Here is a 16,575-nt window from a genome sequence, read left to right on the forward strand (position 1 = left end):
GACTTTAAATAAAGGCAATAAATATGATGTGCTGTGGTTATGCCAATAACTCAGAGTTTGCAATCAGTCACAGCCCACAGCAATGGCTCGGCACTGGAGACTGACCTGGGGCAAAACTCTTGATGCCATTTGTTGAGATGGTGTAGATAAGCCGTTGTCTGCCCCTCCCACAGAAGTGTCATATAACAGTTTGGCAACAGCAGCCCTGCAGAGCAGAACGGGTTGGGCTGAGAACATGACAAAGTGTGATGGGGACATATGTAACTGAAGCTGGAGCTAGATGTGGGAGACCTTACCTGTGCGAGGCTGCTGTCGGAATTAGCAGAACTGCATCTCATTCTTCCTCTCTCTTTCATGTCTAGACCAGGGGTGTGGAGCTTCAGATCTGCAGGCCACATAAGGCCCACCTAGCATCCCAATTTGGCCCTCTGGGGCTTCCCACAGGGTCATGTGCTCTTCCTCTGGCCCCACCTTCTTTCCCCCAAACAACCACCCATTGTTTGGTAGTTTCTGGAAATATATATATTTTCCCCGATTCCAAAAGGTTGGTATGCCTCTGCTAAGGCTTTGTTACTGGCAGTAATTGCTTTAAGCTCATGTTTGCTGGCTTTTTTTGGGGGGGGGTGTATTTTGGCCCCGCCTACCACTGGAGTGTGGCCTCTGAAATTGAATCCAGCCCTTGAGCTGAAAGAAGTTCAACAGCCCTGGTTTAGACTTTAGCGCAGCCTCTTCCAACCTGATGCCCTCCAGATATGTTGGACTACAACTCCTATCATTCCTAGCCAGCATGGCCAATGATGGGAGTTGCAGCCCAATACATATGGAGGGCACCTGGTTGGGGAAGGGTGCTCGAGTGGTGCAAAACATGCACCGTGGGGGCAGGAAAGCTTGCAGCATCCTGACGTCATGTCCCATCTTTCGAATTGCTGGCCATTATCAGGGGAGAGGAGACGATGCAGGAGAGTGGTTTTTCACAGCAGACACAGGTCCACTATAACGTCTAGTTCCACCCTACGGCACCTCGTTCTTAGGGGTTCAACTAATGATTCCACTTCTGTGGCCGTCTCTTTCCAGAATTCAACCAAAGCTCCCCTGAAGAGATCAAACGTGGAAAAAGTGACCAATATGCAGATCCTCATTTTGTTTTGCATCCTTCTCGTCATGGCTTTAGTGAGTTCTGTGGGTGCCTTACTATGGAACAGAACACATGGAAAAGTCATTTGGTACTTTGGCTCAAACGGTAAGATCAATAGGCATCCATGCTGTTGTTTTGGGATTGAAAGTTTAAGGGAACAGCAAAGGCTCTTGCAAATTCATATAGACACCCCCAAAAGACACGGAAATGGTAAGTTAAGGCACCCACCTTAACTTCTGCACCATGTGAACAGTAAATTGGTTCTGTGACAGCCTTCCCTAACTTGGTGTCCTCCATATGTGTGGGGTACAAGTTCCATCATCCCCATTCAGCACTGTCACATTCTTGTTTAGAAGATGCTCAGATTCTGCTGGACCATAAGGATTTTTTAAAATCAGAAATAGAATTTTTGAGGCAGATTTCTATGAAAATGTACTTGCTAGCCTGCTGCAGGCCTTTCCCCCTGTGGTTTAGCCATATTAATAGAGAATACCACAGTATTTTTGAAACTTGTCTTTCCTTGCTCTCAGAAAGGCTGTTACTGCCCTCTGTTTCCAAATGATACCTACAGCTTACCTGGAGGGGAAGTATAAAGGGGTTCCCTATGCCCAGCGGACGTGTATTTGTGGTGTGGGGGAGGTGGAAGATGAAATTCATGACTTGTTACGCTGCTCCTTGTATAAAGATATTAGGAATCGTTTTCTGGGAGAACTCCTGAGAGCAAGAGCGGGTTGGCCCACTGCTATTATTATCTATGATCTGTTAGCAGATTATGGTAAAGCGATTGCAATCAAGGTTGCAACGTTTGCTGCTGCAGCAGCTCAAAAAAATTCGCTGAAATTTTCTAAAGAAATCAAGTGTAGATTGCAGAGGGGACCACCTGCTATCATTTTCTGTTGTTATTGCTACTAGGGTCTGTGTCATTTTTCCAACCGTGTAAATCTTGGCCTTTTCTCTCCGTTTGGTTCTTTTAAGGAATTCTCTCCCTATGTGTTTGTAAGAACTTTGGCTGTCATAGAGAAATCTTGTTGTATTGTTGTGGTTGTAACAGCCTTTGTGCCCTAGACAAATACAATGTATTATCCTACTGATTAGGGATGAGGGGAGTCGTAGTCCATCAAGTATGGAGGGAGACATGTTGTGCTATGGTCTCACCCAGCTGCGTTTGCTTCCCATTAACTTCCCACGCAGCCGCCTCGCTTTCCCTTGGTCTTTCAGCAGCTGTGGACTGGTGCCAAGGAGAAGCAATCCACCTTATTGTCTCAGCTGCTTATAGAGATCATATTGCAATGTTATGCATGCAGCAAGGGCCGGGCTGCGTGTGACTTCCTTTTGGTACTGTTTACCTTCCCATATCTGATTTAGTTGGAACCTGTTTACAAAAGGCTTGAAAGGCAATAGGCATCGCTGGATAAAAATAGGCAAGGATATGTGGTCTCTGTGGGAACAATGCAGAAAATCTCTACGGCCAGCCATGGGCTGCCATTCCAAGTTTCGGCTGGTGGCGATGGGGGAGTTCTCAGTACTTGAGAGAGCATTATTGGGAAAGTCATAGGTGGAAAACATTATCAAATGATAATAAGGATGAATTTTGAGCAAGGCTACATACACACAACCTCCTCCATGCATTCAGTGCATGTGTGGAAGGGGCTGGCCCCATGCATACCTGCTGGATGTTTGTTAGAAATGCATGGAGAATTCCTTCCTGTGAAGAACAGGGACAGTGTCAAGGGAGAGCGTGGCCGGGCACCTATAGAGGGACCACAACTCAGTAGGGGCCCATTGACAAGACAAAAGCCCCTTGGACATGCTGCTCCTCTTCTCCATCGCAACCTGCTTGTTCACCTGCCATTCACTCTGACCCAGAAGATGGTGGTGGTGGTGTAGAGGAGGAGGAGGAGCAGGAGATGCCATGGCCTCCTTGCTCACTGGCTCTCAAGCAAATAATTGGTAGCAATGATGAGCAAGAGGGTGAGGAGCAAGAGCAGTTGAGGGAATGGCGGTGAGAAGGTAGACTCACTGAGGGAAGGGGGCATTGAGAAGGTCTGGCCCAAGCTCCCCCTCCAAAGCCAGGAGCCGGCACTGGTAGGGAGGGAGCCCTGGCCAACAAAGGTCCCTCCTTGCATGTAGGAGCATTGAACATCTGTTCATGTGGAGAACACCTTCCAATGACCATTGAATGGATGGACATAGGGGGCTGGGTGGTCGCGCTTGGTGATGGCATTGAGCAGGACCAGCCTGCATGTCCCCATGACCCCCTTGATTTGTCCATGGAGAGGGCCACATGTTCCGCCCCTTCTGGGGTCACATTGCAAATAAAAGCAATGATTCTCCAGGGGATTTGTTGTGGCTACGCCTTCATGCCGCAGATCCACCTGAAACCACCAGCAGCTGGTGAGTTGAGGCAGAAAGCATGAAACGGCCATTACTGGTGAATGCTCTGGCCATTGGGCAGTATAGAAATGGAATGAATGAATGAATGAATGAATGAATGGGAGGGGAATACTGTGCCTCTACCAGTAGGTGTCTGGGAGGCAGCCAAGGTAGCCGACAACTCCTACATAGCTGTTGAAATATGCCTTTGGTAAGTCGCCTCCACCAATCCATGGGGCCAGAAACCAGTGGAAGCTGGGGGCTCCAATTTTCATAGGGCTGTGAAACCATTCCAGATTTCATTCAGAACCAGCCAGAACTCCAAAGGAGCTATCAAAACTGCTGAAGCTATTTTGGGGGTGCAGTTCAGCACTTTGGATATTTCCTTTAGAGTTCTGGCTGGTTCTGACTGAAACTTGGAATGGAATCACAGCTCCACCGAAATCAGAGCCTCCAGCCCCAACTGCTAGGACCCAGTGATGCCATCGGCCCAGACAGGGGGCAACTGGCTGTTTGCCAACAGTGTGCCTCTGCAGTGCTGCCTGAGCTGCCCTGGCTGCTTCAAACAGGCGTCTGCTGGTAAAGGCGTGGGGCTTTCCCTTCCTGGGTCTCTGCTCAGCGTTGGCCATTTCCTGCTTTCTAACCCGACTCACTGCCTGTTGCTGCTAAAGATAGAGCTGCCATTGAGGAACGGGGAGGGAGGCAGGGTGTGGGAGGCTCCCCCCACCCTGCCTTCCCTCAGCGGCGCCCACAGGTTTTCGGCAATGGAGCGAAGGAGGGAGGAATCTTTGCGAATGTGCAGATGCAAATAAACGTCTCGGTGCTCTTACCGCTTATATTTCATGGCGAGGTAAAAGGTGCGTGGCAGCAGGCTCCTAAAGCACATTCTGAATGCCATCTCACGATGCAGGCGCTAAAAAGACAACAAGAACCAAACACCTAGCGATAAATGAAGGCCCTGTCGTGACAAAAGCCTTACTGTTAGTGATGGCCATTCCGAAGTGTTTCTCAGTGCTCACCTGTAGTTTCAGGTCCATTGTCCTTTGTGGAAGGGGCACACTGAAATAGCTCCAATCTCTTTGCGGGAGGGGCAGCAGCATTCCTAGGAGAAGTCTAAGCCTTCCCCAACCTGGTGCCCTTTCTTTTGTTTTGGACTACAAATACCATCATCCCTGGCCATTGACCAAGCCACCTGGCTTGGGGAAGGCTGCCCAGTCAGGCCAGCTTTGATGTGACTTCTGGATACAATGTTCTTTGTGTCCTTGTGGTGCCTGGCTGCTTTTTCCCTCCCACCTTAAAAATAGTTCTGCCTAAATTAGAAGAAGGGCAGGGGAGGGGGGAAGAAATGTAGCAGGATGGTGCCTTTCTTAAGTACAGGACGCGGTGATGTTGAGAGGAAGCTGCAACAAAGGCCGTGGCGAGGAGAATAAGTGGAAGCCATTTGTGGATGCAACTCTGGGGTCTCATCCCCCTGTTTGCTTTGTAGCAGCACCTTAGAGGCAGCATCCGCAAGGCAGAATCAGTAGCGGGAGGAAGGGGCATCGCCCTTTTCTTTCTGGCCAATTGTCTCCTGCAACTCATGAGAAGAGCCCTGCTGGGTCAAAACAAGGGCCAATCCAGTCCAGCAATGTGCTTTCCCTAGTAGCCAATCAGATACCTCCAGGAAGCCCACAAGGAGGACATGAGGACAATAATGATGGAAGAACCAAGGAAGCCAGAAACCATTTGAACCAGAAGAGGGCGCATTTTACAAAAGTGCATACTCCCCTTCCCCTTACTAATGTATGAGAATGCACACAATGGCCCCGTTCAGAAGACACCTTAAACCCTGGGTTTAACCATGGTGAATAAGTCTTTTTGCCTTATTCACCATGTAACAATACATTCATTTGAATGAACCCCTCTATTAAATCTAAGCTGTCTAAGTGTATGGCTAAACACGTTCAAGCACCTGCCTCGCGAGTGACCCTCTTCTTTTTTTGTCTCATGTTGACCTACAGAAGCGCTCTCCATCAATTTTGGATACAATCTGCTCACCTTCATAATCTTGTACAACAACCTCATTCCCATCAGTCTGTTGGTGACTCTGGAAGTCGTGAAGTTTACTCAGGCTCTTTTTATAAACTGGGTAAGTCGTTAGAATGCTGTACGTTATGGCTTTATTTTTTGTGAACCGCCCAGAGAGCTTCGGATGTTGAGCGTTATAGAAATGTAATAAATAAATAAATAAATAAATAAAAGCAGGAGAGCAATTAGAAACCCACTGAATTGTTAAGGGCTGTATTTATTTTGAGAGCCAGTGTGATGTAGTCGCTAAGGTGTTGGACTGGGAGTTGGGAGATCCGGGTTCTAGTCCCCACTCGGTCATGGAAACCCACTTGGTGACTTTGGGCCAGTCACAGACTCTCAGCCCAACCTACCTCACAGGGTTGTTGTTGTCTTTTTAACTGCATTGTCTTTTTAATTATATTTTTAAGTTATTTGTTTTTATGTTACGTTTTAAGTAAGGTTTTGTTTTCCATCTGGACTTTGTGGAGGAAAGGTGGGATATAAATTAAATAAGTAAGTCATAGAATCATAGAATCATAGAATAGCAGAGTTGGAAGGGGCCTACAAGGCCATCGAGTCCAATCCCCTGCTCAATGCAGGAATCCACCCTAAAGCATCCCTGACAGATGGCTGTCCAGCTGCCTCTTGAAGGCCTCTAGTGTGGGAGAGCCCACAACCTCCCTCGGTAACTGATTCCATTGTCATACTGCTCTAACAGTCAGGAAGTTTTTCCTGATGTCCAGCCGGAATCTGGCTTCCCGTAACTTGAGCCCGTTATTCCGTGTCCTGCACTCTGGGATGATCGAGAAGAGATCCTGGCCCTCCTCTGTGTGACAACCTTTTAAGTATTTGAAGAGTGCTATCATGTCTCCCCTCAATCTTCTCTTCTCCAGGCTAAACATGCCCAGTTGTTTCAGTCTCTCTTCATAGGGCTCTCTTCATAGCCCTTCATAGGGCTCTTCAAACACTACAATTAAATTATTTTATAGGACTTTACCAGTCCTTCAGCAGTAGCAGGAAAGCTGAAGGATGAGGGACAAGTCAAATCTGCAGATTTATGAGCATATGGTGCAGTCTTTTGTAGGGTGTCCCATTTCAGACTGCAGGGAAGGGAATCAAAATATCTTTGTATATGGAAAACAAGGCTAGAAGCTGACATGTTAGCTTTCCATTTTGAAATGATGTGACATGTGGATTTTTTGATCGAGTGTGCATTGCTTTACACAAGCTTACACTGAACCGCGTTTGCAGAACAGCATAATACGTTCGTATGAAACTTTGGCACAACAGATAAAATTAGAATAGAGCAGGAAGACTATTGTAAATATCAATGTAGATTAAACATTGTACTTTTTTGCGTGCTTTCAGGACATTGATATGTATTATAATGAAACAGATACACCTGCAATGGCCAGAACTTCAAATCTTAATGAGGAACTTGGCCAGGTAAGAATGTTAGAATGTGAAGTTATACTGGAGAGTTATGTCCAAAATTGTCAAGTACTTTTGGTTCTACATTTGTAATCTGTGAGGCTTGAGGTGTACCTGGAAACAAAGCAAACAATTCACAATGGTAACTGGCAAGATTATGCTTCCTCCTTGAAGGCTGAGATAACTTCTAAATGGTGCTCGGCTACAACTCCCATCATCCCTGCCCATTGGCCATGGTGGCTGGGGCTGATGGAAGTTGGTGTTCAACAACATCTGGAAGGTCATCCAACAACATCTGGAAGGTCATACATCAACATCTGGATGGCCATCCAACATCTGGATGGACTGGTTGTCCATCAATACTACTACTACTACTATTTATTTCTTACCTCTCCATTTTGATCGAAGCAGGGAACAACAGTAAATATAAAATACATAAAACTGAATTAAGAAGATAATATACATTGTTAAAACATCCTAAAAATATTCTAAAAACATCCTAAACTTCCCGTGGAATAATATTCTAAAGCATTGTGGATTACAATGAACATTCATGTGGCAGAGATTGCGTTGGATCTGGGGTGCTGCCTTGCATTAACAGCAGAGCTCTGCTCATGCAAGGCTGTCCCTCCTGATTTTTTTTTGGGGGGGAGTGTCTGCATCTGCCCCCCTGTAGCACATCTCAGTCCATTCAGCAGGATCCACCAATCCTCTGTGTAGCATTTTCAGGGTGTGGAGGTGGGGGCAGAGAAATCCCACTTCTGCTATCCCAGTTGTATGCATGTAAATCTGGATCTGACCCATTACCTTCATAGCATATTCACTGTAGTGTTTAGCAAATGCTTAGTGACATTATTGGATTAGCTTTAGCCTAAATTTCACCTACGTTACACCATTGAGATCAATGGGACTTACTTTAGCTGTGTCTTTTAGCCTTACAAGAACCCTGTGAGACAGCAATTGGCCCAAGGTGACCGAGTGAGCTAACCTGGGATGGTCCTAGTGCTACACTCGTAACAGCTGGACCATGCTGATTCTGCTTAAGTCACTGTTTGATGTGTATTTTGTTGGTCACCCATGAACGGAAACTCTCTTTCTGGGCCACAGGTCAAAAAGGGGCTATTGCTTTACATGGAGAAAGCTCTGGGTTCAATCCCTGGCATTTCTACTCAAAGGTTCTCCAGTAGCAGACCTGAGAAAGATCTCACTCTGGGACTGGTGCACCACTATGTCAGTAGTGGAGGGGCTAGGACCAGAAAGCTTTGGTTTTGTGGACAGCTGCCCCCTGTGATGAGCGACTGTTACTGCAGCTTGGAACAACTTCCTACCAGTGAAGTATTCTTAAGCTGTGGACTAGCCATGCCCACCCAGGCCAGCCCATCTAGCAAAGAATGCAGGGCAGGAAGACGGGGAGGCCAAGATCACCCTGCCTACATTGGATGATAGGAAGACTCCAAGCTCAGGGGCTTTTGATCATTGAGGCTGTTATTAATAATAATTAATATGCCACCTTATTTGCTAAAAAGCCGTCAAGGCAGTGATCAACAATTTAAACTAGTACACCTTAATACTATAAAAAGGGAATAATAATAATAATAATAATAATAATAATAATAATAATAATAATAATAATAATAATAATAAAAAATAAATAAATAAATTTGTTACCCTCTGTATCGAGGCAGGGTACAACACAAATACAAACGCCATAAAATACACATAATTAAAACATTCAAAACTAATACATCATTGAAAGCAGCACATTATTAAAAGGCATCTTAAAATTCAACTGGGTAGGCCTGCCGGAAGAGATCAGTCTTTATAGCTTTATAGCGTTCTTAAAATCCGGAAGACTGTTAATTTGATGAATCTCTCCCAGCAGGTCATTCTACAATAATAATAATAATAATAAATCAGAAGCATTGATGTTAATAAGATCTTTAATGTTAAAAAGATCATTGTCCATTTGTGTAACGTCTCTACCCACCTCTCGCCAGCTATGCACATTCACCTCAGAGTAAGCCCCACTGAACACAATAGGACTTAAGAACATAAGAACATAAGAGGAGCAATGCTGGATCGGACCAAGGGTCCATCTAGTCCAGCAGTCTGTTCACACAGTGGCCAACCAGCCAACAGCCAGAGACCAACAAAGCAGGACATGGTGCAACAGCACCCTCCCACCCATGTTCCCCAGCACTGGTGCACCCAGGCTTACTGCCTCGAATACTGGAGATAGCACACAACCATCAGGGCTAGTAGCCATTGATAGCCTTTGCCTCCAGGACTTCTTTTTGAGTAACCATGCTGTGGATTGCAGTTCATGCCTGCTTCTCCCCAACACACTAGATTTTCTTCTATAATATGCATTTCCCTTTTTACATCCTACTTCAGTGCGTATGATTTGTCTTCTAGGTAAAATACCTGTTTTCTGATAAAACAGGCACTTTAACATGCAATATTATGAACTTTAAGAAATGCAGTATCGCTGGAGTAACGTACGGGTATGTATGTATCATTTTTATATACACTGTAGTAACTTAAGGCAGAATCCAATGGTGCCATTCTGCTAGTGCAAATGATGTTGCACTAGCGGAAGCCAAATTATGAACTATATGCAAGGGGAGAATCAAACTAAATCTCCACTTGTGCAACCTCTTGAATCTGGGGTCATCTCATGAAGATAATTGGTGGGAGTTTCAGGACAGATCAAAGGAAGTACTTCTTCACATAGCGCATAGTTAAACTATGGAATTCACGACCACAAGAAGAAGTGATGGCCACCAATTTGGATGGCTTTAAAAGGGGGTTGGATAAATTCCCAGAGGAGAAAGCTGTCAATGGCTACTAGTCCTGATGGCTATGTGCTGCCTTCAGTATCTGAGGCAGTAAGCCTATATATACACCAGTTGCTGGGGAATATGGGCAGGAGGGTGCTGTTGCACCTGTGAACAGTTTGTGGGTTCCTGGTTGACAGTTAATTGTGTGAACAGAATGCTGGAATAGATGGACCCTTGGTCTGATCCAGCGTGACTCTTCTTATGATGTGCAAGTGCTTGCTCAACTGGAAATTCAGCTGAGCTCCACTTGCACTTCCTTGAGTGAGCAGAATCACACTGTTGGATACTGCCCTTAATGAAACAGTGTTGTTAAAGTGACAAATTGTTTAGTTCTATGTGCAGCATTATATTGGTTAATTTGGGAGGGGAGACCCAAGATATTTTTTCTTCCTTGTTCGGGTTATAAAGATATATTCTTTAGTATGAACCATAATGGACAAGCAACCCCAATGTTATGGTGGTAGGATATGGTGACTAGATTTGGAGCTCTGACACAGAGGATTATGTCTTATAGTTATAAGCTTTGGCTGATCTGAAAAATGAGTAACTCGTTTTCTACTTAAAGTAATGTGCATTTAAGGCAGGGATGGGGAACTGGTTGCCCTCCAGACTCCAAAACCCATCAGCCCCAGTCTGCATGCCAATGGTCAGAGATAACAGAAGTTGTAGTACAGCAATATCTTGGAGACCACAATTTCCCCACCACAGATTTAAGGGTTCTTCACCATTAATAGACTTATGGATCATTTAAAACCATCCACTGACCCTTTGTATTTTGGATCAGGCAGTCCTATTGACCAAAGTCTTTATTGGTAGCGAATGTGAGAGCACCATTCTATTCTTTGGCATCTCATACTTCGTTGTAACAATCTCTCCTTATTAGCTCAAGGGAGGATGGGATGGGGGAATGTCAGGGCAGCAGAAATGTTGCTGAAATTAAGGTAGCAAATTATCCTAGTGGTCCTCAGCATCATCAGTCAGAGGGATTTTTTTATTACCAGCCTTGATAATTTCCATAGAAAGATGAGATATACATGTTGAAATACAGAAACTAATTTAAATTAGGGGATGCAGGGTTGCTGTCATTGTACTGATTGTCAAATTGGAGAGGCAGTGCCAATTGCATAGCATGTCTGCCATAATAAGGATGTATAAAAATGACCAAGGCCCTGAGAAGGTTCTCCGTAGAAAGGTTGTCAGCCCTGTGTTTTAAGAACCTTGGACAGAGTCCAATGGGGCACTTAGTTGATCCTTGTACGCCATGCCAATTCTGTTGCACAGGCGGCCCTCACCCTGTGGCAATGTTGATTTATTGTTGTAAGCCATCTTGGGAGGGCTTCTGTCCTGGAAGTTGGCCAAGAAATGTAGTAAATAAATTTAGTGCTGCTGGGACAACCTGAAAGGAGCAAATACTTGATTCTGGAAGGGGGCAGGTTGGCAGAGCTCCCGTGAGTAAGCTCCGCCTCCTTGCCTCCTTCCACAAACAAGCATTTCTACTCCTTTTGCAGCTTTCTCTAGCGAGCACTAAATCTCCTTTGCATGAATCTTCCTTGTTGTCCCATTTGCACAACAGAATCTGCAGGATCCTTCGCTTTGGAAGGGAATTGGCGGGGCGGAAGCACCCTGTTGCATTCTGCCCCCTTAGCTTTAATGCCTGTCCCTTGAATTTCCTGGACACTATTGAGCTGCAGTCCTACACACACTTACCCAGATTAAGCCCTGTTGAACATGGTGGGACTTATTTCTGAGTAAACATAAGCAGGATTGTACTGTCAGTCTCAGTTTCTGCTGGCAGAACACTTTTGGTTCCTTGGATGGATGCAGTTCAAGCTTGAACCTTTCAGCCGTCCGTTCGTTTGCCCTAATCTAGCTGCTCTGCTACCTGCACGGGGGCTTCTTTGGAGCCATCTAGAGGTCCGCAGCTTTACAGGTTTTTAGGGTGCAGTCTTTTCATTCTGATCAGATCAGACATCCCATCTTTCATGTGTATTTTCTTCCTTTTAGTCACTTTCCTGAACTGGCAAGAGAATGTTCATCAGAAGACTTCAGGTAAAGAAACATTGATGGGGGATAGTTTGGAATTGTTTGGAAGGGATTCCCGCCCCACCATTGCAAAAATGAATGGTGAGGAGCGAATGTCTCTTGAGTGCTGTAGGATAGTATTGCCCCAGGCAGCTTATTAAGGAGGGAGAAAAAGACGATGCAGCAGGGAAAGATACCATACAGCAGCCTTCCCAAACCTGGCACCCTGTGCTGGACTACAACTCCCACCATCCCCAGAAAGCATGGGCACTGCTGTCTAGGGATGATGGGAGCTGTAGTCCAACACATCTGGAGGGCCTAACCCAGTTGGGTTAGGCCAGTGGTTCCCAAACTTTTTCAGCTCACTGCCCCCTTGGTTCCACAAACTCATGCCCAGTGCCCCCTACCCTACACTATAAAAATCATTATTCAGAATAGAGGTTTTCAACGACCCACTAAGGAAGACAATAACAATAAAATTCAAAACAGTAACAATTAATTTAATGTTTATTCAAAATCCAAAGCACCCGCCACAGGCTTGCTGAGGGAGGGAGGGAAAAGAGAGCAAACGCCTCTGTTTTGCAGCCAGCGTGGCGGGGCACACTAAGCAGGGTATTTCTCTTCATTAGGGTTTGGTGCTTTTGAAACATTTCAATTCACCGTTAAAAGGACTCTTCTTAAACAGTATTAATACATGTGTGGATTCTTCCCTTATATGGCTTGGGACCAATCTACCTTCTCCCATAAAAATGTCCCTGGGTTTTAAGACCTTCTGGAGAGACTCTTCTTGGAAAAGACCACCTCGAGCACCCCCCTGCCGCCCCCTTACCTCTTAACGCCCCCCTATGCAATCCCGCCGCCCTCAAGGGGGCAGTACCACCCACTTTGGGAACCACTGGGTTAGGCTACTGTATACAGTGGAGTTAAACAGGGAGGGATGTCGAAGAAATACACCATGGATTCAAATAAATTTGGATTTCTATAAATCCGCCCTGTGGATTCCGCAACAGGAATTCAAGTCATAAGGATTCTGTAGATTTGCAGGCTGATTCTTCACTTTTGTGTGTGTGTGTGTGTGGGGGGGGAATAATGCTAATTTGCATTAATTAATGAACACAACTGCACATTTGCATAAGTTCACTGTTCACTTGTGCTAATGCAAATTAGCACAAGTAGAATGACATTCTGATAAAAACAACAACAACAAACTGATTCTGTGAATGAGCGTACGATGGAATAAAAGACACCTCACAATCTGTGGAACACAGAAGGAATGGATTGAATAAAATCCATACATTCCTACAGTTAAATGAAGTATCAATCTGAAAACAGACAGCCTGTAATGCTGGGGGTGGTGGAATATATCCCCATGTCTCTTTCAGAACTGCACTCCTGCTAAAAGGCAGATAACAATATTTCATGAAGACGCTTGATGTTTTGGGCTTGATAGTTGTTGCTGCTGGAGTGGAATACATCCGACTCCTCCTGTGTATTATAGATGGATGGATATGTTGTCAACTAATTTATCCTGCTTTTATTGTGCTTCTAGTCAGCTTCCTCCTTCTACCAGCGAATCTTGCGAATTTGATGACCCGAGGCTCCTGCAAAACATTGAGGCCGATCATGTAAGTCCACTTCTTTGGAATTTTTCCACTGATGGTTCTTCCATCATAGTTCACCAATGTACTTTCTCTTTGGGTGGAAGCTAAGCTCTAGATACTCCAATATCCTCCTGCTGGAAGCATATCCCATTGAACTCAATGAGACTTGCTTCCAAGTCAAAATGTTACGAGTTGGTGCATCTGAAATCCTACGCACGCTTGCCTTGAGAGTAAACCACATTGATCATAACGTGGTTTACTTCTGAGCAAACGTGCGTAGGATTGTGCTGTAGATCAGTTGCTTTTCCACCATAAAGAGCCAGAGGCCTAAAGGCAGAACCACTTGAAAAGAATAGAACAAAGGAAAGCAACAGAAGCCCCTGTCCTCGTAAAACTCTTGAGAAAACTCAAAGGTCTTCACTCCTGGCCAGAATGCTGACAACAAGGGTGGCCTTGGCAGGCTTCTCTCGGCAGCTGTGCTGTAGCAGTGCCACCACTAAGAAATCCCTGCCCTTGATCCCCACCAGACCTTACGACATGCAATGCTGAGCTCCCCAGAGAGGTCCGCCTGGCGCCTACACTGTACTGCTTTCGTCGCCAGCTGAAGACCTTTTTATTCACTCAGTATTTTAACACTTAATTTTAACTTAAATTTAAATTTTACTGTTTTAACTCTGTATTTTAATCTTATATCAACTTTGCTGTGTGGTTTTATCCTGGTTGCGCTTTTTATATTGTATTTCGTAATTGTGTTTTAACCTGTTGGGTGTTTTACTGTGGTTTTAATTTTTGTGAACCGCCCAGAGAGCTTCGGCTATTGGGCGGTATAAAAATGTAATAAATAAATAAATAAATAAATAAAATTCTGAAGCAGAGATTCCACAGTGGATCTCAAGGAACCCAACTCTTTGGAAGAAATGTAATTCTTGACATTAGCAACCCTGTATGCTTTTTGCACAGGGCTGGCCAAGTTACTTTGGTACCCTAGCCGAAGTACAATTTTGCCCTCCACCTCCAATATGGAATGGGTTCATGAGGCCTTTAGCTGTTCTAATGAGCTCATTGGATGCGCACCCCCAAAGGTAATGAGATGCTTTGTTCAGCCAGCTGTTTCATGCACTGGGGGAAATATTGTGATTTAAAATGGCACACGGCTGGATTGGCCAAAGCCACACTTTCCTGTCCTGTGTGCCAAGCCTTGTCCGGTCACTCTTGTTTCTGCCTTCCTGGGGGGTCATTTGGCGCCCTGGATCTGTTGGTGCTCTAGGCAAGCACCCACTTTGCTTCCCTCTAGAAACAGCCATTGCAGCTGTAATGAAGCAAGTTTAAGCCAAAGTCTCCAAAAATAGGACCAGTGCTTTTTACTTGAGTTTCTGGGTTGTTGTATTCCTGTTGTTGTTTGCATCTGCTATATATGTGCCTTAATTTATGAGGTATGGCAGGAGTGGGGTATGTTTGGTCTTCCAGAGGTCACTGGACTGCAGCTCCCATCAGTTCTAAACAGCATAGTCAGTAGTGGGGGATGATGGGAGTTGTGGTCCAACAACTTCCAGAAGACCACATGTTCACCATCCCTGTATTATGGAACTGATGACACTCTGCTAAGCACCAGTGGTCTAATCTATTTTTTTGTGAACCGCCCAGAGAGCTTCGGCTATTGGGCAGTATAAAAATGCAATAAATAAATAAATAAATAAATAAATAAATGTAATTACTTATCCTCCTGATTCATTGGTTTCCCTGCAAGAGTGGGTGTTGTGATCTGCACAGTGCTCTTGAGGCTCTGTTGAAATTAAATGGGTCAACAAAGTCATGTGAGAGTTCAGGGTAATTGTTTGTGATTGACAGAATGGATCACAAGCATACAAAAGCTCTGTGTTTTCTCATTGAAGCACTCAAAAAGTTCTGCCTTGGGAACTATCGGTTGTGATCCAGAAAGAGGCATCTAGCATGCATAGGATGTAGCATTCACCCACTTGGATTTTATCTCTCTGTTTCTAAAAACAAACTCCTCTTCCCATACCACCCTGCCACATATTAAGATCTTTAGATAAGCCCCATCTCTGGGTACCATTAGTAGGAGAAGTGCATTATGAATATGCAAAGGAACATGGCCTTTTCTGTGGTGGCACCCTGACTCTGGAATGCCCTCTCCAGAGAAATTTGTGTGGAACTAACCCTGCAGTCTTTCCAGCATCAGGTCAGGACTGCTTTATTTGCCCAGGCATTTGAACTGATAGTATTGTTTCTGCTCATTGTTCAGTTTCATTGAGGTTGTATCCAATGTTAGTCTTGAATTGAATTGGGGCATAAGCCAGTCATGACTAACTCTGCCCCATTCATTTTAATGGGTCTACTTGAATGAGAACTGACATTGGAGACAACTAACAGTTTGCCACATCTCCATTTTATTGTTTGCATGACGGTTGTTTGCATTGTTTTTACAGTACTGTTTGAATGTTTTTCATGTCTTATATATCACCGTGGAATCCATTTGGATGAAGGGCAGGGTATAAATTTTCAAAATAAATACATTTTTTTTAAAAAAATCTTTTTTTTATCTGCATGATAATTTGGGGTCAGGATCACTTTCCATGCATTATTTCTGAGCCCAGAGGATATACTCAGATTTGGTATTGATAAGAAAATAAATACTGAGCGTTTCAATATTGATCGTCCCCAGACGGGAAAATCGTGGTTCCCTACCATCCCTTCTCCTCCCCCACATTACTTCCTCTTCCCAGAGAAGAAAGAGGAAGTAAACAAAGACCAGGTGGCCCATTCAGGGGCTGTTTTTATCACGCTGCTTTTCCTGCACACAGCAGGAAACTGCGGCACATTCTGTGTGTCCCCCCCCCCAAAAAAAAAGTCAGATTAAAAAAGGGTCAATTTCGTGAGGGAAAAAAGGCAAGAAGGAGCAGGAAGCACCAAAAAAAAACCCACACCCTCACACGCAGGAGGAGGATGGCATCATCTAAAGGACGCGTGAGTGGGCACTTCTGAGCGTGCGATAAAACACTTGTCTGATGAACCCCATCACCTTAAATGTCTGAGGGTGGTTTTTTTTTTTGGTGGGGGGAAGTTCCTTCACCCCAACCTGAATGAGTAAATAGGGAATAGAGGG

At 44.8% G+C, this 16,575-nt stretch overlaps 1 protein-coding gene across 1 annotated transcript in view; it reads left to right on the forward strand.

The window, feature by feature from the left end:
• ATP8A2 (ATPase phospholipid transporting 8A2) overlaps positions 1-16,575 on the forward strand; it is a 464,367-nt gene that overhangs the window by 130,251 nt on the left and 317,541 nt on the right. The window contains exons 11-16 of the mRNA XM_063127035.1: positions 1,075-1,240; positions 5,509-5,636; positions 6,926-7,003; positions 9,404-9,492; positions 11,833-11,877; positions 13,400-13,475. Of these exons, the coding sequence (XP_062983105.1) occupies positions 1,075-1,240; positions 5,509-5,636; positions 6,926-7,003; positions 9,404-9,492; positions 11,833-11,877; positions 13,400-13,475 (582 nt within the window). The remainder of the gene's footprint in view (positions 1-1,074; positions 1,241-5,508; positions 5,637-6,925; positions 7,004-9,403; positions 9,493-11,832; positions 11,878-13,399; positions 13,476-16,575) is intronic.

The sequence above is a fragment of the Elgaria multicarinata genome, chromosome 5 (assembly GCF_023053635.1).
Source record: "Elgaria multicarinata webbii isolate HBS135686 ecotype San Diego chromosome 5, rElgMul1.1.pri, whole genome shotgun sequence".
NCBI lineage: Eukaryota > Metazoa > Chordata > Lepidosauria > Squamata > Anguidae > Elgaria > Elgaria multicarinata.